Source organism: Athene noctua, chromosome Z (genome assembly GCF_965140245.1).
Source record: "Athene noctua chromosome Z, bAthNoc1.hap1.1, whole genome shotgun sequence".
NCBI classification, from domain to species: Eukaryota; Metazoa; Chordata; class Aves; order Strigiformes; family Strigidae; genus Athene; species Athene noctua.
Window position 1 is genome coordinate 2,695,376 of NC_134077.1, and position 19,311 is coordinate 2,714,686.

Below are 19,311 nucleotides of genomic sequence, written 5' to 3' on the forward strand. Positions count from 1 at the left end.
TGAGAACAACATGCGCCGAGTCCAACTGCTGCTGTCTGGAGAGCTCTTCCTCTGGTTCAGACCTCATTTCTTTTCCAAAGTCTTCCACCCTGGCACCCTATGGGCTTTGCCACGCTTGCCAGACCCATCCGCCTTCTCCTGGACTCATCAGCCACCTGTGGCACAGTAAATCATGCTCCTCTCTTGGCAATCTCCCCTTCCCTTGCCGCCGGTGCACAGACTGATCCTTGTGCTCCAGCCCTCTGCCTTTCTACCCCAGCTAAAGATCTGCTCCCCCTCTCGCATCTCGTGGCTGGCTGCCAGCTCACAGCTCCACGGCGAATACAGAACTTTCCATCTCTGCCAGCCCATGCTCCGACCCCGACACCTGCCCCTGCCAGCGCTTGGGGACGACACTGGCATCTCTAACCTAGACTTGGGACTTTTCCCCAGAACCTTTTCTCAGCAGAACCTCCTCAGGGAGCTGCTATGCAACCCCAGTTCTTGCTCTGATATTGGTCTTTCAACCCCTTTCACGTGGCTTTACTTGATTATATCAAGGGCAACCCTGCTCCACTCGCACCGACCCCGAGGGCTGCTGTTGAAACCCATTTTCCAACCTGTTTTTCTGGAGGACCGTGTCACCCTCTGCTTTGTGTTCCTCCCTGGGCTCTCTCCCCTGGCACGTGAAAGAGGAGCGAGCAGTCTTCCCTCCCTGCTGCTCATTTCACTTTGAGTCGAGAAACCCTTTCTCGTTTCTGACTCGCCACGACAGCGTAATCGCATTTTTGAACAAGTTTCTTCACATTTTGCCTCAGCGCTTTCACCTGTGGCTTGAACACACGTATGCTAAGGGGCTGGTATGAAAAACTGCACAGCTCTAACCCGCCCCCGTTCCTGCAGCCCAGAGGGAATGGCCTCAGGCTGCCCAGGGCAGGGTCAGGCTGGCTCTGAGGAAGGATTTCTGTGCAGAAGGGGCTGTTGGGCGTTGGAATGGGCTGCCCAGGGCAGGGGGGAGTCCCCGGGATCCCTGGAGGGGTTGAAGAGTCGGGCTGAGCCAGCGCTGAGGGATCTGGGGGAGTTGGGAACGGTCAGGGGGAGGGTCATGGTTGGGCTGGAGGAGCTGCAAGGGCTTTTCCAACCCAGACGACTCTGGGATTCTCCCCTCACCTCAGAGCTGAAGCACCTGACAAAGTCCGAGGGGGAAGAGGGCAGCAAGCAAAAGCTTCTGACTTTTTAAAATTCTCTTTTCCCGGGCTCACGCCGTCTCACCGCTGCGTGGGGGCAGACGTGTGAATTCACACCCAGCCCGACCAGCCCGGCCCCCGCCGGGCGCCCCGAGGCCTGATGGCGCCAGCCCCGGCCCGCCCCTCGGCCCCTCCGGCCCCGCCCACTGCCGGGGCCACGCCCAGGAACCGGCTCCGCCACCCAATAGCGCGGCGGCGAGCGGGGGGCGTGGCCGCGCCGCCTCCTCCGCGCCTCCCCCCGCCTCCTTCCCCGCCGCCGCCGCCGCCGCCGCCCCCCCGCCCCGCTCCCGCCCCTCCGCCGCCGCCGCCGCCGCCCGCGGCCGCCGCCGAGGGGAGCTGCCATGGGACAAAAGGCGCGCTGAGGAGCGCGGCCCCAGCGCCCAGGCCGCGCCCGCCAAGCTCGGTGCCCGCCGCGCCATGGTGGCCCCGCGCCGCTAGGCCCGGTTCGGCTCGGCCCGGCCCGGCCCGCAGCGCCTCTCCCCCTCCCCTCACCCCCCCCGCCATGCCGAGCGGCAGCGCCGCCGCGGCCTCCCCCGCCGCCGCCGAGCCCGCCGAGCCGCCGCGCCTCCCCCCCCCTCCCCACCCGCCGCCGCCGCTGCTGCTGCTCCAGCAGCGCCTCGCCGGCCTCGGCCTCCGCCACCGCGGAGGGGCGGCCCGGCGGCAGAGCCGGCGGCGGCAGGCGGGCTTGGCGCCGCCGCCGCCCGACCCCCCCGGAGAGCCGGGGCCTGGCGGGGCGGAGGAGGAGGCGGCGGCGGCGGGGGACGAGGGAGACCTGGAGGAGGAGGAGGAGGAGCTGCTGGCGGGGGAGGACGAGGAGGAGGAGGAGGAGGACCCGGCCGCGCTGCTGCTGCTCTCCTCGTCCTCCTCGCCCTCCCAGCCGCTCCCGCTGCTGCCGGCGCTGGGCTCCGTCCTGCTCTCGCCCTCCTTCGATGCGCAGGAGGCGGCGGCGGCGGCGGCCGGGGCGCTCTGCGGGGCGGACGATCCTCAGGGCATGATGGCGGCGATGCTGTCCCACGCCTACGGCGGCGGCCTGGGCGGCGGCGGCGGCGGCGGGGGGGGGGCGGCGGCGGCGGCGGGCCTGAACGGCGAGCAGGCGGCACTGCTCCGCCGAAAGAGCGTCAACACCACCGAGTGCGTGCCCGTGCCCAGCTCCGAGCATGTGGCCGAGATCGTGGGTCGCCAGGGTGAGTGGGGCACCGGCGCGGGGGACACCCCCAGTCCCCGGGTGTGGAGGAGGGAGGGAGGGAGGGAGGTGGGGGGGGTGGCCTTAGGCCTGAGCCTGCCGCTCGTTGCCCGGGGGTTCGTGGCAGGGTGTGCCCGTGGGGTGCTGGCTGGAGGAGCCCCCCGCCCCGGCGGTAGCTTGGGGCCCGGTGGGGCCTATCTCACCTCTCCCACACCCTCAGGGGAACGGCAGCAGGCCGGCCCCGCTTGAGAAGGTGAGAGCCGGCGCTGGGCTCGCTCAAACCTTCGCTTAATTTCAGCTGTAAAACACCAGGATATAGCCTGGCCCTGTACAGGTAAGCGTTGGCCCAGGCTTCGGCCTTCTGTGACACTCAGCTTTGTGGTCTTTGGTGAGAAGCTGCCTTTTTCCCCGAAGAACTTTGGACCGCGTTTTCCAAAGACTTTGGGGTTAACTTCCTTGCCTTGCAGAGCAGGGAATGGGCTGCCAGCCTTCCCACTGCGCTCGCCGAGACAAAAAGTGGGACCTCGGGAGCCAGCGAGATGGAGAAAAGGAGCCACGTGCAAGCCCTCTTCTGCCTGAAAGCCCTTGTCTTTCTGCCTCGGGTTGTGGCTTCCTGTTGATGGTTACAGCTCCACGCCGGGGGTCTGGGTTCCGCCGTTAGGATAAGGTCCCGTCCGTGATGTCACGTTCCTTGCTGGCCTTTTCATGTGGTCTCATGGGAGCGGTGCTTGGAGGAGGAGGCAGAAAGACGATGTTCCACGCCGGCTTTCTGGCGGTGAAACCGAATTTTGAAAGCACTTTTTTTAGATGGCAAGAGACGCGCTGTCAAGTGTGTAGGTCTGGAAATGCAGACAATGAAGTTGCCGCTCGCTTTCCTCTTCCCTTTTGGTGGTGTTCTTTATTGGTCTGGGGGTGGTGTGGCTTGTTTGCTGATGGGCTCTGATAAGGAGCGGTTATGCTGTCTGGTCTCTCTACATCAATGTGGCTTTTGTTTCTTTTTCTCTTTGAGTATGGAAGAAATGGTAAAATTCTTTTAAACCAGTTGTGGTGCGAAAGAAATGCCCGCTGAGCACCGATGCTTAGGCAGACTTTGGGTTTTATCTTCCTGCATTTATTTTAGGCAGCAGACAAGGGTGGGTTTTCGTGCTGGGTGTGTCAAAGGAGAACGAAAGGCTGTGCTGCAAAAAAATTGGCAGGTAGCTTCCTCTCTGATACAGACGAGTCCGTTCTGTTCGAGCAGAAAATATCTTTTTAAGACGTTCAAACATTTCTTGGAAGACTTTGCTCATGTGTCATTGGGGATGACAGGCGGCTGGGGGGGGGCGGGATGGAAAACAGAACTGAAAATGATTATTGCTACAGTCCTCTGAAAGAGAAATACAAACTAGTGGGCTTCAAGGACCGATTAGACTGCTTGTGTCTATTCTCCACCAGATCAGGATTGTTCTCTGTAGTACCTTTTTCAGTACTTTGGGTCACTTAAAAACAAGATAATGGAGCTTACGTAGAAATAGGATCGTTGTTCCTGAAGAGTTCATTTGCTGCTTCTGCTTTTATTTCTTATCTGATATCACACTGTTTGGCTTGTGATAAAATTTAGCCTCAGTGGGGAGGGATTGTATCATAAAAAAGAATTAGGGCTACAAAAGAGGAAGGAGCAGAAGGAGAGCTAAAAAAACTGTTACCAAATATACTTGCATGAAAGCTTTGCGTAAGGAGGTCCTTCAAAATTCTCATTCAGGGGAGACTTATGCTTAGAGACTGACTTATGTAAGTTGTATTAGTTCCACTAACTATTTGTCAAATTTCTTAGAAATACTAGTCCTTGCGTTGCCTTTTATGGCCCAGATATCATGGGCTTAGAGGGCTCCTGCTCTGCCATCCACCTGCCCTGCATGTGTCTGTGCTCTAGCCCAGCAGCTTGGTCTGCCTCGAGCAAGCCTGGCCAGAGCTGCAGCCTTCACCCATCCTTCTGCTCTCTCTAAAAATGAAGATGCTGCACATTCTCTTCCTAGCACACATCGTAACCAGCTGGGTGCGTTATCTTGAACAAATTCAGCAGAAGTTTGATGCCAGACTCCTCTGTGCTGTGATACTTTTCATTATGTAAGGGCGATGCAATTGGAATGTTACTTTTGATGGATTTTTCAGGAAGATTAAGTTGATATGCTTTCTTTTGCTGTCTTTGTGAGGTATAAAAAGAACTTGAAATGTCTGCAGCCTGAAAACATCAGCTCTGAAATACCAGGAATGCTGAGTTTGATTTAGGCTTTGCTGGAGGCCTCACTGCTGTGTCTGAAAGCATGTTTATTGTAAGTCCTAACCCCCTAACTGAAAGAGTAATGATAACCAGAATTCCACGGTATTTTTTTTTTAATCCAGATTTAATTTTTTGCACAGAGGAGGAGAATTTCCAGTTTATCAGACCAAAGGACCCCATGATTCCTAAGAGAGCTGTAAACAAACAAAAACCTTAAGGTGCTTGCATTTAGTTTATTTATTTTTTTTTTTCAGTTACGTGCAAATTTCAGAAATAAATAGAGCCCTTCAGGCAGTGAAGTGGCGCTCCCACAGCCCTGCTCTGGGTCGCTGTGTTGCAGGTTCCCACGTGGGTAGCTGCGCTTGGCGAATCTGTGCTGGGAGCTGGGCACAGATGTGGGATGTCACAGCTATAGGAGGTGTTGGAGGGCCTGAAATGTACCTTGTGGTTGATGGTTTTCTTGTGAAGTTCGTTGGAGGCGGCAGGGTTACTGTGACAGGAGTTTAATGTGTTGCTGCTAGAAGCATTTCCATCAGCGGGAAAGGCTTAATCCAATTTTCTTTTAATGAATAGTAGGTGTTACTTTTTTTTTTTTTAAAAAAATCTGTAGTATTTTCGAAACCTGGCAGGTTTTGTGCTTTTTTTTGTTGTTGCTTTTTTAAAATCTTAAATATTCTCAGCCTTTTCTTATTCCCCTTGCCCCCCCCCCAAAAAAAAAATGAAGCTGACAGATACTGGTTAGAGTAATGCAATGTAATTCTTTGTAGTCTTTGAAGTGGAAGAATCTCAAAGGTGAACAACAAAGGAAAAGATATTTGTATCCTTTTATTCTTGTTAAGGCATGTGACTAGGAGCCAGGAAAACTAGATTCCATTCATGGCATTGTACAGGCTTCCTGTATGAATTTGAACTAGCTGTTGAATCCAACCTTCGGTAAGTTGGCTGCTCTTCACACTGATCAGAAAAGTGACTTCCTTTGCTGTCAGCAGCTAAAAATCCTGCATGTGCAAAGTTGTGTTGGTTTAAAAAAAAAAACAAAAAACAAAAAAACAGTTGGAGAAAGTGCTCTTCAGAAGTGGTAGCAAGAAAGCTGCACTGCTGAGGAGGTGGCCCTGTTTGCCTGAGAGGAGCTGGCATAGGGCGTATACCCAAAATTATATAAGCATGTATCCAGACTTTAAAAAAAAAACCTTCTGGAGAGTTAAGTTGGGAGGTTCTGGTTTAATCTCTAAATCATGTGAAGGACTTGCAAAAGTCTGCTGTGGGTCACCTGAAAACTTTTCTCTAAGTCAAGCTGGTGGTGGTTAACTCTGGAAGTTCTGCCCTGGTTTGGAGGGTCTTGAGAAGGATTTGCTAAGTGTAAGGGGGGGTTTTCAGTGCCTGCTGCTACTTTCTTTACACTAAAAATCAAGAGAGACATGTTTAAACGCTAAAAGCTCTTTTGACTAGTACAAAAAGAGGGGTGGTGTCTGAAGACATGAACAGAAAACCTGAAAGATGCGGAAAGGGACAAAAGTATCCTGTAGAGAGATGCTTCATCCTTGAATGTATTAACCGTCTTCAGATAATGATTGTTGGAATGTATTTGCTAATGCATTCCAGTGTTGTGACTGTCCAAGTAATGTGATTTTTTCAAGTGTTTATATCCTCGATAAATCTTGACAATAGTGGTTTCCTTCCCTAAGACATCCCTGGAGTTGGAGCTGCTTAACTCTAAAGCCTGATGCTTCTCTTTTTCTTCAGTAAGAATAGTTTGGATGGTGGCTGCAGAGCTTGAAACGGGCAGGGCAGCCTCCAAACCCCAGATGAGTAAGAGGAGGAGGAATGATATCATCCCATTTCGCTGATTAAATCGATAATGACAAATCTGCTTTGCATGAGACGGCCTTGCAACTAAAATAACATTTTTATGCATATTTAATGATCTCGGGCTCCGTCTTTGCTCTTTGATTTTTTGCATGTGGGCTCCTGAGCAAAATATCACTTGGCTTAAAATAGTCCTGTAACTTGAAACAAACAAACAAACAAAAAATAATTCTGATAAGTTGAGAGCTGATAACTATCTAGCATGGTTGAACAGCCAAATAAAAACAATAGCTATCACTCTCAGGGAGTGGAAACAGTGTTAAAACAATCCCAGAGCAAATACTTGCGTTAGGGAGTACAGTAGATAGATGTCCTATGGTAGGATAAATGTAGTCTTTTCAAAAAGAACCGTATGTCTGGGTTTATGTCTCGATATGTTGTGATAATAATGTTGCTGACTTGCTGACAATACTTTACAGAGCCTTGACTTAATTGTTAACCTGTAAGAAGTAGTCAGAAAAAGCATAGCTAACTAGGGTGATTTTTTTTAAAAAAAAAAAAACCTGAGTGCTTAAGATTTCCACTCTCAAGAATAAGTTTAATTTGCATGACAAGTCATCACCTATCTCTCTTGTCACTTGATTGCCACAGACAACAAAGACCATAGGTTCAGCTAAATTATTTTCGGTGAAAGCTGAAAAGGCAGTTACACTTCAGATTTTTTTTTTATTTTGCATCTTCTATAACAAGCAGGTTATTAAATGCTATATTAAATGGCTTGTTCTAAAGACTGAAAGAAAACCTGAGCTTTGAAATCCAATATTAAAAGCTGTTTTTCTGACAAATTGAAGGCTCATCACTTGTAGAGCCTGGAACTCCAGGAACTGAAACACGTGAGCGTACTGTGGCCCGGCAGAGTCTGAAATCACTGCTGAAGCTTCTGCAGCCTTTTTCCTCCGGTGCTGTGTAACAAACATCCTTTGAGTTCTGCTGTTTGTCACTTGTGCTATGCAAAGATCCAACTCAAGTTGCAAAGTGTGTCAGAAGGGTGCAGGTTCTCCAGCTGGGATCATCAATCCTCAAGTCGGAAATGCTGCTCTTGTCTGGCTTGTTGGGTGGGAAGCACACCCAATACAGTGCACACTCAGGAGATGTTTTCTCTTTGTGTAGTCTGCTAGAAATTCTGTAGATTTTTCACTTCTGATACCTGCATCGGTAAGATTTTTTTTGGATGAAGCTGAAATTAAAATAATAACAATGTCGTGATGTAAAATGCCGATTCCTAATCCTCTGGTCCTTTTGTTTTTCTTGTAGAATTGCCGTATTCTAAAAGAGCATGTGTTTTTAAGTTTATAACATACACATACAAAAGAAATCCTGATTAATGTGCTCCTGAACTGCACTGGATTAACCTTTCTGTGGCATGAAAAAAGGGGGATGATTTTCTTTTTTTTTTTTTTTAAGCTGTTGGTAAAGTCAGCAGATGTTGTGTGTTTCCCTATCTTAGCTCCTGTTACCCTCTCTTCTAGTACACTGTGGTCTGAATTTCTGGAAGAGAAACTTTGTTCTAAACAAAGTGTTGGATCTCAAAGATCTTCAATTTGGTTTTGATGCAATACTTCCACCCCACAGGGCCAATGCCCTATTGCAGGCAAAAAAAAAATGTAACAGGGATAGGGTTGCAAACTTGCTGTAACAAAAAAAAAAGGCTGCTGAGAACTAGAACATTTTTATTTAATCAAAAGAAAAGGCCAAAAAGCCCTACATCAAGCATTTGTTTCCAATTTCGGTTGCTCTTTAAGAATGTCTCCTTTTTCTCTCTCTTTCAGGTATTCCTTTAAGTTCATGAGATCTTGCCAGCATCCGAGATCTCAGTTTCCTTCAGTGGTGTGAGTCAGTAATTCTGCGGTCTGCACCAAGTTCTCTGCTGCTCCTTTGAACAAAGACCACAGTATCCCTTACTTTTTTACCCTCTAGTTTGTTTTATATTTGACAATATATCGCGGAATTTTGTGTTTCGAACCACCGCTCTCGCAGCGTTCTTTGAATCAGGGCTTCGGTGTTGGTGAAGATTTGCACCTTTTTTTTTTTTTCAGTCTTCCTTTTATTGGCCCTCTTGGCGTGCTGGATGGTGAGCCCTTTTAATATCCTCCTTCTGCAGGTCAGGTTTCCCCCCACTGTTGCTCACACCTATCTGTTTCATTCACTAGATCAACGTTCTTCATGAGAACAACTTTTTTCCTGTAGTTTTATTTATTGGACGTACTCCCTCTCTTATTTTCTACTACCATATCTGTCTATAATTTTGCTCAGCAGCTGTTACCTTAGTCCTGGTGCTGCAGTAGTGCAAGTAATTAATAATACAAGTTGCTGCCCTCTGGCTCTTTTGCTGCGTGTAACTTGTTTACTGAGTTGCCATCTGTCTTGGGAATCGGAGTATTCCTCTGCCTCTGAGATCACTGATGTGATAGATTGTTCCAGCCTGACATACAGAAGGAAACAATGTGCAGGCTGACTACTTTTATAAATTGATTGATACGTACCTAAGAAATCTCTTAGTAAAGAGTTGGTACGCGGTTCTTGAACCAGGGCTTTTGGTTTCCAAAAGAGGGAAACATCCCTGAGAACTTCGGAGCAGCCTTCCTTTGGGAGAATTTCTCAGCATCGTCAGTGACTCTTAAAGCTCCCCGTTTTTCCCATCTGTTAGCTTGGCAGCCAAATGAAGCCCTGCTCCCTGTGGTCTGGCACAACTGAGGGGTTGGCTGATTCCTTTGGCTTTTGGTTAAAGTGCTTGGGATCTCCAGGTTGACCTCCCTGGTGCCTCATGCTTGAAGTGCTGGTCTGGGAAGTACCACGTCTAAAACTCCTTCTGCAGTCCTAGCTGAATGCTGACAGGTAGGGAGAGTCGTGTATCATCTTAGCATTCATACGTGTAAAAAATACAAAGCAAAAGAAGTGGTCAGTTGCTCCTCAGAAATGGGTGAGTGTGATGGAATTATAATGGGAGCAGTCTCGGTGGCTATATATAGCGTGAGTCGTATTGAAACGTTCCACAGGCAGGCACAGGGGTTTGGTAACTGCCGTGTAACTAAAAGCCTTTGATTGCAGCGGTAAGTTAATGAGGGGGTCAGGAGGCAGGGAAAAAATGTCTTTGGTAGAGAATGCTCTCATTTTTATTTTTCTTGACTTGTACGTCATCATTCCTTCTCTGGGAATGACTTTATCGGAGTGGCTGTCGGTTGAGTTTTTCTTTCTCCTTTTTGCTACTCAACTAGTTTACCTCCTTGTAGCGTTGCTTATTGTAGTATTTAGTTATTACCCATGTACAGCACTTCTGAGGTCCAGTTGTTGTCTAAAATCATTAATACAGCCACACTCCGGAGCAGAGAGCCAGAACTTTGCTCCCAGTTTTTAGATCGTAACGCTCTCAGTATCGTGGTTTGGATCATAAATTTGAGAAGAAGCTCTGCTTGGTGGCTTCCCATGAAGCATCCCTACTGTGCTAAGTGGAAAGATTCATCTAGAAAACACAACCTGCTGAAGGGCAGGAGCACATATTGGCCTGTGGGGATAAGCCTTTGCCCCGGGGACATTAATCTCACAACTCTGTGTGTGTTTCAGGTGGCCACCTCCAAGGAACCACAGCTTGGGTAGCACCAGGGAGGAGATTGCTTTGGTTTGCTATAGTGAACAAAATGGCTGTTGCTTAAAATCTGTGTGCATCCATGTCCCCATTTAAGCAATGAGCTGCTTTCCTTCTTTGGGGACTGCCTTCTGTTTCCAAACCTGCCCCGCGAGCTTGAGCAAATCCCAGCTGCAAGCTGCGCCTGTCTCTTGGTGTATCCATATTTGTTAGCTCTCTGGCATGGATCGTGTCTAGTTGTCACACGGGAGCCCTAATCTTACCACCTAATTAACCCAAATAGTGATCAGACTATTATCTGTACTATATAACGCTAATGGGGAGCTGTTGAAGCTGTTGGTGGTTGGTCTGGTGCTGTATTTGGAAGGGATGCTGCGCTCCGAGGGGTCTCTCAGCTTACCTCTGGCTGGAGAGAAAGCTGCATAAAAAGAAATGAAAACTTGCCTTTAGAAAAATCTATGTGATAATTATTATCCAAGGTTAGGCTGTCTCTTAAAACGGCTTTAACAAAATAAATAAAAGCAGTATTTTTACAGCCTTCGTTGCTGAAATCAAAATGCCACAGGGGCGATGGCTGCCTGAGTAAAGGGGGTTTTTTTGTGCAGATTGGCATCTTTTGCAAGTGCAGAGAAATGACTTGCTTCATCTTCCTTGAACCAACTAACTATATTCAACAGTCAGTTGGAAAAAAAAAAATATTGTCAGAAGTTAAAATTTCTCTGGTCCATGAATTAAAACAAGGTGTGAGATGAATTAATTGATTTTAGCTGATGGTAACCTGTCAACTGACCAGACAACAGGTAGTATTTTGTATGACTTTAATAACCCAGAGAAGTGCCAAAAATATTCTGGTTTTTTTCTTGTGTAGCCAGCCTGCTTGAGGAGGTTTAACCATTAAACAGTGCAGAAGAGGATTTTTATTTTCTGTCTCAACGCAGCTTCATCTCTGCTTAATAAATGGGGCATAAATCAGATTTTTCTACTGTACAATCACAAACTGCAGAGTTGTTTTTAGCCACAACTGAGGGGACGCACTCTGTTTAAGCAAAAGAATGCAGCTTGTACCACCAGCTCTTCTGAAAAATATGTAGAGCAGTCATTCTTAATGAAGTAGATTAATTTTTGGTTGTTAATCAGGTGGGCAGTGTGATGCTCTGCAGCCCCAGCAGCTGTTGGCCTGCTGGTACATCCAGTGCTTCAGTCTCTGCAAATCCTTCCTTACCTTAGCTGCAGGAGTTCCCACTTCCCAATTAAAAGCTTGTGGCAATTTAGCAGTGAAATAAGGGCTGTGCCAGCTTGACAGACTCCACCTTCAAAGCTGTGTCTGCACACCACAGCCCCAGGTTCATGGAAAACAAAGAGCCCTGTGCGTTCCGCTGGCTCCTTGGCGGTGCTGTGCCAGTCCCTGCGGAGCTGCAGGGACTTCCCAGACTCTGCCTTTACTTTCTAGGTAAGGAATTAGCCACGGCTTTACTCGCAGCTCATGGTTCCAGGTTGACATGACTAATGACTCTGTCGCCACCTCCTTACTGGGTGTCAGCCCGTTACCAAAGCTGTGGTCTGAGCGCTAAAGACCGTGGAGGCTGTAATACAAGGATTGCCTTTCAGCAGATAACAGCAAACCTACTGAAAAAATATATTCCTGGGAACTACAGCTTTCTCTTCGGTGCTAACAAGCTGCGGAGGCCAAGTTGTGTGATCTCCCCTTTGCTCGTGGTTGCCCTGGGGCCCGTTTGGAGGACGCCGGGGTTGTCTTGCCTCCTGTGGAAGAGAAGAGTTGGTGCTCATGCAGCTTCACCCACCTCGCTGCTCTCCGGTGTTATCCCCCAGGATTTATGTGTCTGAAGAGCTGGAGTTGGTTCTCGGGTTTGATCCCCTTAGCTAAATACTCCTCGGGAGCAGGGAAGGAGAGCAAACTGGTATTGGCGCTCGGTTGAGGTTCACAGGGGCTGCTCACGGAATTTTTACCCACTGTGACTTCCAGGTTTCTACTTAAATTTTCAGCTTTTTTTTTTTTAATATAACTGGGGAGTTTAAGTTAAACGACCACGATGCTAAGAAAGTTTGGGTTCCCCTGCATGCCTGAACCCCAATTCCACTTGGCGAGAGGACTGTGGTGCCTATGAGGTCTGTGTCCCTGCGTTGCCAAGTTGCATTTTGCTTTTTTTTTGGGGGTGGTTCTTGGCTTCCAGCGCCAGGCTGGCTGGTGTGGTGTGAGGCAGGCGTGCACAGGGTTGCCACTGCGGTCACTCGGCTCTGCTGGCTCCCTTGGGGAGTTTCCCTCGTTGAGTAAATGACCTGAGATTGGGTTTGACCTCTCTCTCTTGCGATGATGAAGGGTGAAAGTTGGGAGTGATGGGTGAGGACTGCCGGTGCGATGCTTAACCCTTGCTCAAAGGGGGGAAAAAAATAGAATCTGTCTTTCTATCACTTTTTTTTTAATAAGGAAGTATTTGATCACTTAAAAATGGTGGTGTATGAGGTAAACAATTCCTTCAGAGCTACCCTTAAGTTTCTTGGGGAGTATAATGTTCATAGTGTGTTTAAAACATTCAGTCAATCCTCTTGAGGGAAAACGGGGAGGAGGCTTGAGAAGAATGATACAAGTCAGCCGGCACAGGAGGAGCACTGCCTGCAGGGCTTGGTATGGGCTCGGCTCCTCGTCGGGTGCCTGGGCAGGCAAGTACTAAATCTTTGCCTAAACAAAAGCAAAACTAAGGGATTTTTTTTCTTCAAATGTGTCAGTTGTGGCTGAGTATTCTGCTTAGGAATGTCGATAGTGCTGGACCGAGTATGGCAACCTTGTATTGTATTGACTTCCTTCATCATAAAACTAAAATTAGTTTGAAAGGTTTGATTAAACTGAATTTTCAGTCTAGAAGGTCCCTCTTCAGGCTTTTTATTTTTAAATCTCTGGACTTCAGAGTCTTCAACGCAACGATCTGATGATTTATTGCAAAAATGTGGGGCGGTGTTATTTTTATTTTTCCTTTGTCTTTCTGTGTCTAAGCTTGGGAGATTGGGAAACTTTTTGATTCATCCTTTGGCCACATGACTTCATAGCTGGCCGACCTTGTGTCATCGTGGCCACAGCTGCTTCTGGATACCCTGAATTGTCAGAGAGGGGATGGGTTCAGCTGTGGCTTCGTATCATCGCCTGGGTAGTGACTAAGGGAGGAGGGTGGGAAGCCAGAGCAGCTGAGTAAAAGCAAATAGAAAAATCATCCTGTTTAGAGTGGTAATAATGAGCAACTGACCTTGTGTTTTGCCTAGGCTTTGGCCGTTGAGGGGTTTTCCAGCACTCCTTGGCGGACAAAACCCAGCGGGTATTGACTGACTCATTCAGAAATGTTGGGTTTCGTGTGTGGTGACTTTCTTCAGTTCTTTCTGACTTTATCGGAAAAGTTTTCGGAGTCGACCTTGACGATCTGTGGAGTCAGCTTTCCCATTGAAGCCAGCTTTCTGATGTTGAAAAGTCTCATTCTGTCGCTGCAGGGAGTTGAGGCAGCGTTTGGCCTCTGCTTTCTAGGTATGTGATTTGTACCTTAAAAGAAATTTCTGCCCACCTTAGCCTGTGCTGTTCTACAGCCTGAGGAAGAAAGGCGAGAAGGCTTTTTTCTTTTTTTTTTTTTTTTTCCACACCAGTGTGGTTTGGAAATGCGGCTCTGGCAAAGCAGTCTTGGAGTTTGCAGCTGAAATGGCAAACGGAGCTGAAGGTGCTAACTTTCTGATTTGATTTGAGCTAAAACATCAAGAAAAGCTTTTTTTTTTTTTTTTTTAGAAAATATAAACTGTAAGAATCAGTAAGGCGCTTTGGGATCTAGAATTAAGCAGGCTCTGAACTGTGGTATATGATACAGAATTATATAGCTGTTTATTTATGTGTACGTCTTGTATTAGATGCTCCTAGTCTTCTTTAAATGCTGCCTCTAATTTGGGGGAAATAAAGTTATATGCTTGGGTGGAATGGAGTGAATGAAAGTCATCTGTAAATTGGAGAATAATTGCTACGCATCTGACTTCGGGTTTAGGTGTTCCAGTAAAAAGGGCTTGGCTGGTGGGAAAACTTCAGCAGCACCACTTCAGGGAATCCCTGTGGGTTTAAGGTGTGAGCCCACCATCTTTTCTGAGTAACTGTGAAGGAATGGGAAGTGCAACGGGCGAGCAGATTTACTTCCAGGGAGAAAGGCAAACAAAGAGATGGGGGTAAAAAAAAAAACAAAGAGTAAAGGCAAATTGCCAAAGTGGGCTGCTGCTGGCTGTTAGGGGCTGGGAAACGGCACGGCTTCAAAGGATGTGTTCTGCTTTCTTAGGGCACCTCACGCCTGGGTTTTCCTTTTTTATTTATTTATTTTTTTTAATCTGGTAGAGCACTCATGCCCTTCTCGGTGGGCTGTGGTGGGAGATTGAGGCTTCTGGGTTTGTTCTCACCTACAGACACTTGCTGCTCTTGCAGAACTTCCAGTTTGGCTCTCAAGATCTCCATCCCCCTCTTTTGCACAGATCTGCCTTTTGCCTCCCTCCTTCCCTTGCTGGGAGCCCTCCCGTGTGCTTTCGGGTGGAGGTAGGGCCTCCCAGAGCCCTCCCGACGAGCTGTTGAAGATAATGAACTTCCTCTCCAGCTGTGTCCTGGAAACAAAGGCCTGTTGTGTTCAGCCTTTGTCCTTGCTGTGTGCAGGGGCCCTGCAAGAAGCAGCTTTTCCTTCCCTCTATTCCCAACCAGCATCTGCATATTTGCCTTTTTTTCTTTTTTTTTCATTAGCAGATAGTCCTGAATAAAGTGCGTCTTTGAGTGGCTTTCCAACCGTCAAATTATTGCTAGTGGTACCTTGGGTGCAAGGGACTGACAACACTCTTTTAAGACAGTTAGGAGATAACGAGGAAAATAGGAACAAATTTCACTCTGCAAATGGAGTGATGCTTAAAATACACTTGGTCTGCAAATGTTGCTTGTAGTTGTCTCAAAATGAGGTTTGCTATAAAATGGCATTCAGCGTGCCGTGCTTTTGAATTTGTTTTAAAATAGGTTAAATTCAGTTAAGGCTGAATCCAGGAGACTGTCTCGAACGTCACGGACCTGCTCGTGTCTCTCTTAATTTTGGCTTGTGTCTCTTGGTTTTGCACTGCCTGCTTTTCTAGTCCTGTGATGGGTAAAAGGTGCTTCTGTGTGCACCGTGCCAAAATGCCTTTAGCATCTTAGGAAAGAGCCTGCTGCCACTGTGTCCTAGCAAACCTTATAATTCAGTCCCCAAAAAAATCAAAAGACAAACGTTCCATTAGCTTTTTTGCTTCTCTTTCAGACTGTATTTATCCAGCTAAGGAGGGAAATTCCACGTAGGCACATAATATTATATAGTAAGACTTATCTGCATGCAACAAACTGCTTGAAGTCCTATTTGACAGTTCAAGGAGTGGCTCCTTCACCCCATAGGGAAGAGTAGGGTTTAAATAAGACTTATCGATAACAGGAGGCAAATGAAGAGTTCTCAGTAAATCAATAATTTTATCTATATCCTACACAGGTTGTGATACAGACCCTTCTCTTCACTGACAAATGTTTGATTTGCTTTTAGAGCACGCTTGTCATGAAGGGCTGGTGTATCAGCGTGCAAGTATGAGTAAAACTCCTTTTGCTGGAGCTTAGAAATAACTGCAGGGTACCCAATCAATGGGAAGAATTTAAACCCACTGGTATTCCTGTGATAATCATCAGCGTGGCTGTTGGAAGGAAAAAAACATCCACGTTTATTCCCGGTCTAATAGCAATTGAGGAGATGACAGGCTGAAGAAACGCTGCTAAAATAGTTTGTGGCCGTGTCAGAGGTCTGTTTGGAAATAATAGGTAGAAGTTGGTACTGCTTTCTCTAATGTGGCTTGCGGAGATAAAAAAGGCAGCTTCTGGTTTCACCCTAGGGTTTCTTGAAACTCTCAAACAGCTTAAAATAAATGGCTTTCTTGTGGCTTTCTAAACTTAGATTAAACTTGCATCTGTTTCCTTTAAACAGGTTGCAAAATCAAAGCACTAAGGGCCAAGACAAATACTTACATTAAGACCCCCGTTCGTGGAGAAGAACCCATCTTCGTCGTCACGGGACGAAAAGAGGACGTAGCCATGGCCAAAAGGGAAATTCTCTCAGCTGCTGAACACTTCTCCATGATCAGAGCATCGCGCAACAAGAACGGTCCTGCCCTGGGAGGTTTGCCGTGTACCCCCAACCTGCCGGGCCAGACGACGGTCCAAGTCAGGGTGCCTTACCGTGTCGTTGGGCTGGTGGTGGGACCGAAAGGAGCAACAATCAAAAGAATTCAACAGCAGACCCACACCTACATAGTCACACCCAGCAGAGACAAGGAACCCGTCTTCGAAGTCACGGGAATGCCCGAAAACGTCGACCGGGCGCGCGAGGAGATCGAGATGCACATAGCCATGAGGACGGGCAACTACATCGAGCTGAACGAGGAGAACGATTTCCACTACAACGGTACGGATGTCAGCTTTGAAGGAGGCACCCTGGGCTCTGCCTGGCTCGCTTCTAATCCTGTCCCTCCTAGCCGCACCAGAATGATTTCTAATTATAGAAATGACAGCTCCAGCTCCTTGGGAAGCGGCTCCACCGATTCCTATTTTGGAAGCAATAGGTTGGCTGACTTCAGCCCGACGAGTCCCTTCAGCACAGGCAACTTCTGGTTTGGAGAAACGCTGCCTGCGGTGGGCACGGAAGACCTGGTGGTTGACTCTCCGGCGTACGACTCCTTACCGACTCCTTCCCAAACCATTTGGACCCCTTTTGAACCTGTAAACCCGCTCTCTGGCTTCGGTAACGACCCGACTAATAACGCCAAGCCTCAGCGCCGAGGGAGCCAACCATCTACTCCTCGCCTGTCTCCCACTTTTGCAGAAAGTCTGGATCACCCCTTGGCTAGGAGAGTGAGGAGCGACCCTCCTAGCGCCGGCCACCAAACCGGCCTTCCCATCTACATCCCTGCTTTCTCCAACGGTACCAACAGCTATTCCTCTTCCAACGGTGGCTCCACGTCCAGCTCACCCCCCGAGTCGAGACGGAAGCACGACTGTGTCATCTGCTTCGAGAGTGAAGTCATTGCGGCCCTGGTCCCCTGCGGCCACAATCTCTTCTGCATGGAGTGTGCCAACAAAATCTGTGAAAAGGAAACGCCATCGTGTCCCGTTTGCCAGACAGCTGTTACTCAGGCAATCCAAATTCACTCTTAAATATATATAGATAGTGTTATATGTGGACTTTTCAAACTCTTAAAGGCATGGGTGTAATGGTACCCTCTAGTAAACTTCCTAATGAATTCTGACTGTTGGGCTTTCTTGGGATTAGGCTGAAGTTGTTAATAAATTTCTACTTTCTCAAAAGGCTGCTACGGTAACACTAAATCTAGGTGGTCTCTGTCCGGTTCAGTGTAAGCAGATGGCATGTTTAACAGAGATACATCTGGTGTGATGCTATGGCACAGCGAGGGGAAGTTTTCATCAATTAACAACAAGGTTAAAAACGAATTTGACAGGTTTTTTTCTAAAGGATCTCTGTGAAGCGTTGGACTTCTGTGGGCTGGCAGCAATGAACCTCGTCGCCTAAACGCAGAAGTACTCGTCCGTTGTGGAGGGTTTGTGGCATTATCAATATATCAAACAACACTTCCAATGCTGCCTTCTTTACACTGCCAGTTTTGAAGTAAAAAAAAAAAAACACACAACAAAAAAACAACAAAAAAAACAGGTTTTGGGAAATTATTTTTGCTTTGTGTAACAACTTATGCCTAATTCTTCAGCATTGCAAATACCTTTCTTTTAAAGCAGAGTTTGATTTATTGAAGTGGGTGATGTTATTGGCAGGTTCAGAAAAGAAATCAGTGAGGTGAGGCGTGGGGTGGGGAGAGAAGCTGCCCGACACCGCCCCTGTTTCACCCAACACGTGAGGGGCGGCGTGTTCAGAGGATCAGGAAGGTCTCGAGTTGTGAATTCCTGCCCAACTGCTTTTTCTTAATGCAATGTGGAAAAGTCTGGCTGGCTTCATCCCATTTCAGTAAGGGCTTTGGGATGCACATACTTCGACTAATAGTGAGGATGCTGACATTCCGTTCATTAGTCCGATCAAGCTGTTCTTAAATTACATTTTTTAGAGAGTATCTAGTTCAAAATGTGAAGCATTTTTATGTTCGATCCATATTTGTCTTGCACATATATAAATATATATTTTATTTTTAGTAAGGAAAAGGAAAAAGGGGGAGTTGCGTACGTGCCCGTGTATTATTCATGACAGCAGCTGTGACAGTGGCCCTGCAATCAGTTTACTTCATTTCAAAACTTGTCTTTCCAATCATAAGGAGGAGGAAAAGAAAAAAAAAAAAAGTCTTTTGAATGCGCTTCTTACATTTCAACCTGTGGATGTTTCAAGTTTTTTCATCCTCAGTACGTTCCCAAATCTGTGCTGGCATATATTAATACAACAACAACAACAAAAAAAAAGACACAAAGTGGAGTTCTGGTGGATTTTTTCTATTTTTTTTTGAAGCATTATTTTTCCCAAGACAAGACAAAAGCTTTTTTCTCAGTATAACAAAAAGAAATTATATGTGTATTGAACTAGTAAATATACAGAAAATTTTATTTTTTATTTCCACTTGAAGAGTTACATTTCGTATAAAAGTTTACAAATAACGGTTTTTATTTTATGATTTTCAGTATAAGAGTTGCCTTGACGGCATATTATGTACTGCATAACTTTAATGCTATAATTGCTTGTAGAATAGTTACATGTCAGTATTGAAACCTAATCTCTAGCTGCAGTCTTGTAGATATGAACAAATGTTCACTGAGCATGTATTTTGTATTTTATTGCATCGTACACCGCAACTAATAAGCCAAGGAACCGACAGACATTAGGTGCGTGTACCGTTTCTATAAACCACAAACTAAGAATGATAAACTATCAATATAGTTTAGTATTTGCTAATTTTACTACACTTTTTGTTATGTATATGTAGGGAGGTCATAGGGATTATGAATTCAATTTGAGTAAAGTTTAAAAACCATATATTTTATGATAAAGGGCCTTTAACTTATGATGGCCAAAGCACTGATATTATATATTTGCTGTAAAGAGAATTATAAGAGTTTTATTTTTCTGATATTAAAAGTTACTTAATAAAGACTTGTTTCCATTAA

At 46.9% G+C, this 19,311-nt stretch overlaps 1 protein-coding gene across 1 annotated transcript; it reads left to right on the forward strand.

The window, feature by feature from the left end:
- Positions 1–1,512: 1,512 nt before the first annotated feature.
- Positions 1,513–19,311, forward strand: MEX3C (mex-3 RNA binding family member C). The gene is made up of 2 exons (XM_074932350.1): positions 1,513–2,410; positions 16,124–19,311. The coding sequence occupies exons 1-2, from the start codon at positions 1,729–1,731 to the stop codon at positions 17,347–17,349; spliced, it is 1,908 nt and encodes a 635-aa protein (XP_074788451.1). The 5' UTR covers positions 1,513–1,728; the 3' UTR covers positions 17,350–19,311.

Coding starts and splice junctions, on each gene's coding strand:
- MEX3C (XM_074932350.1), top strand. CDS start 1,729: ATGCCGAGCGGCAGCGCCGCCGCGGCCTCCCCCGCCGCCGCCGAGCCC. Junction 2,411..16,123: donor CGAGATCGTGGGTCGCCAGG/GTGAGTGGGGCA, acceptor TCCTTTAAACAG/GTTGCAAAATCAAAGCACTA.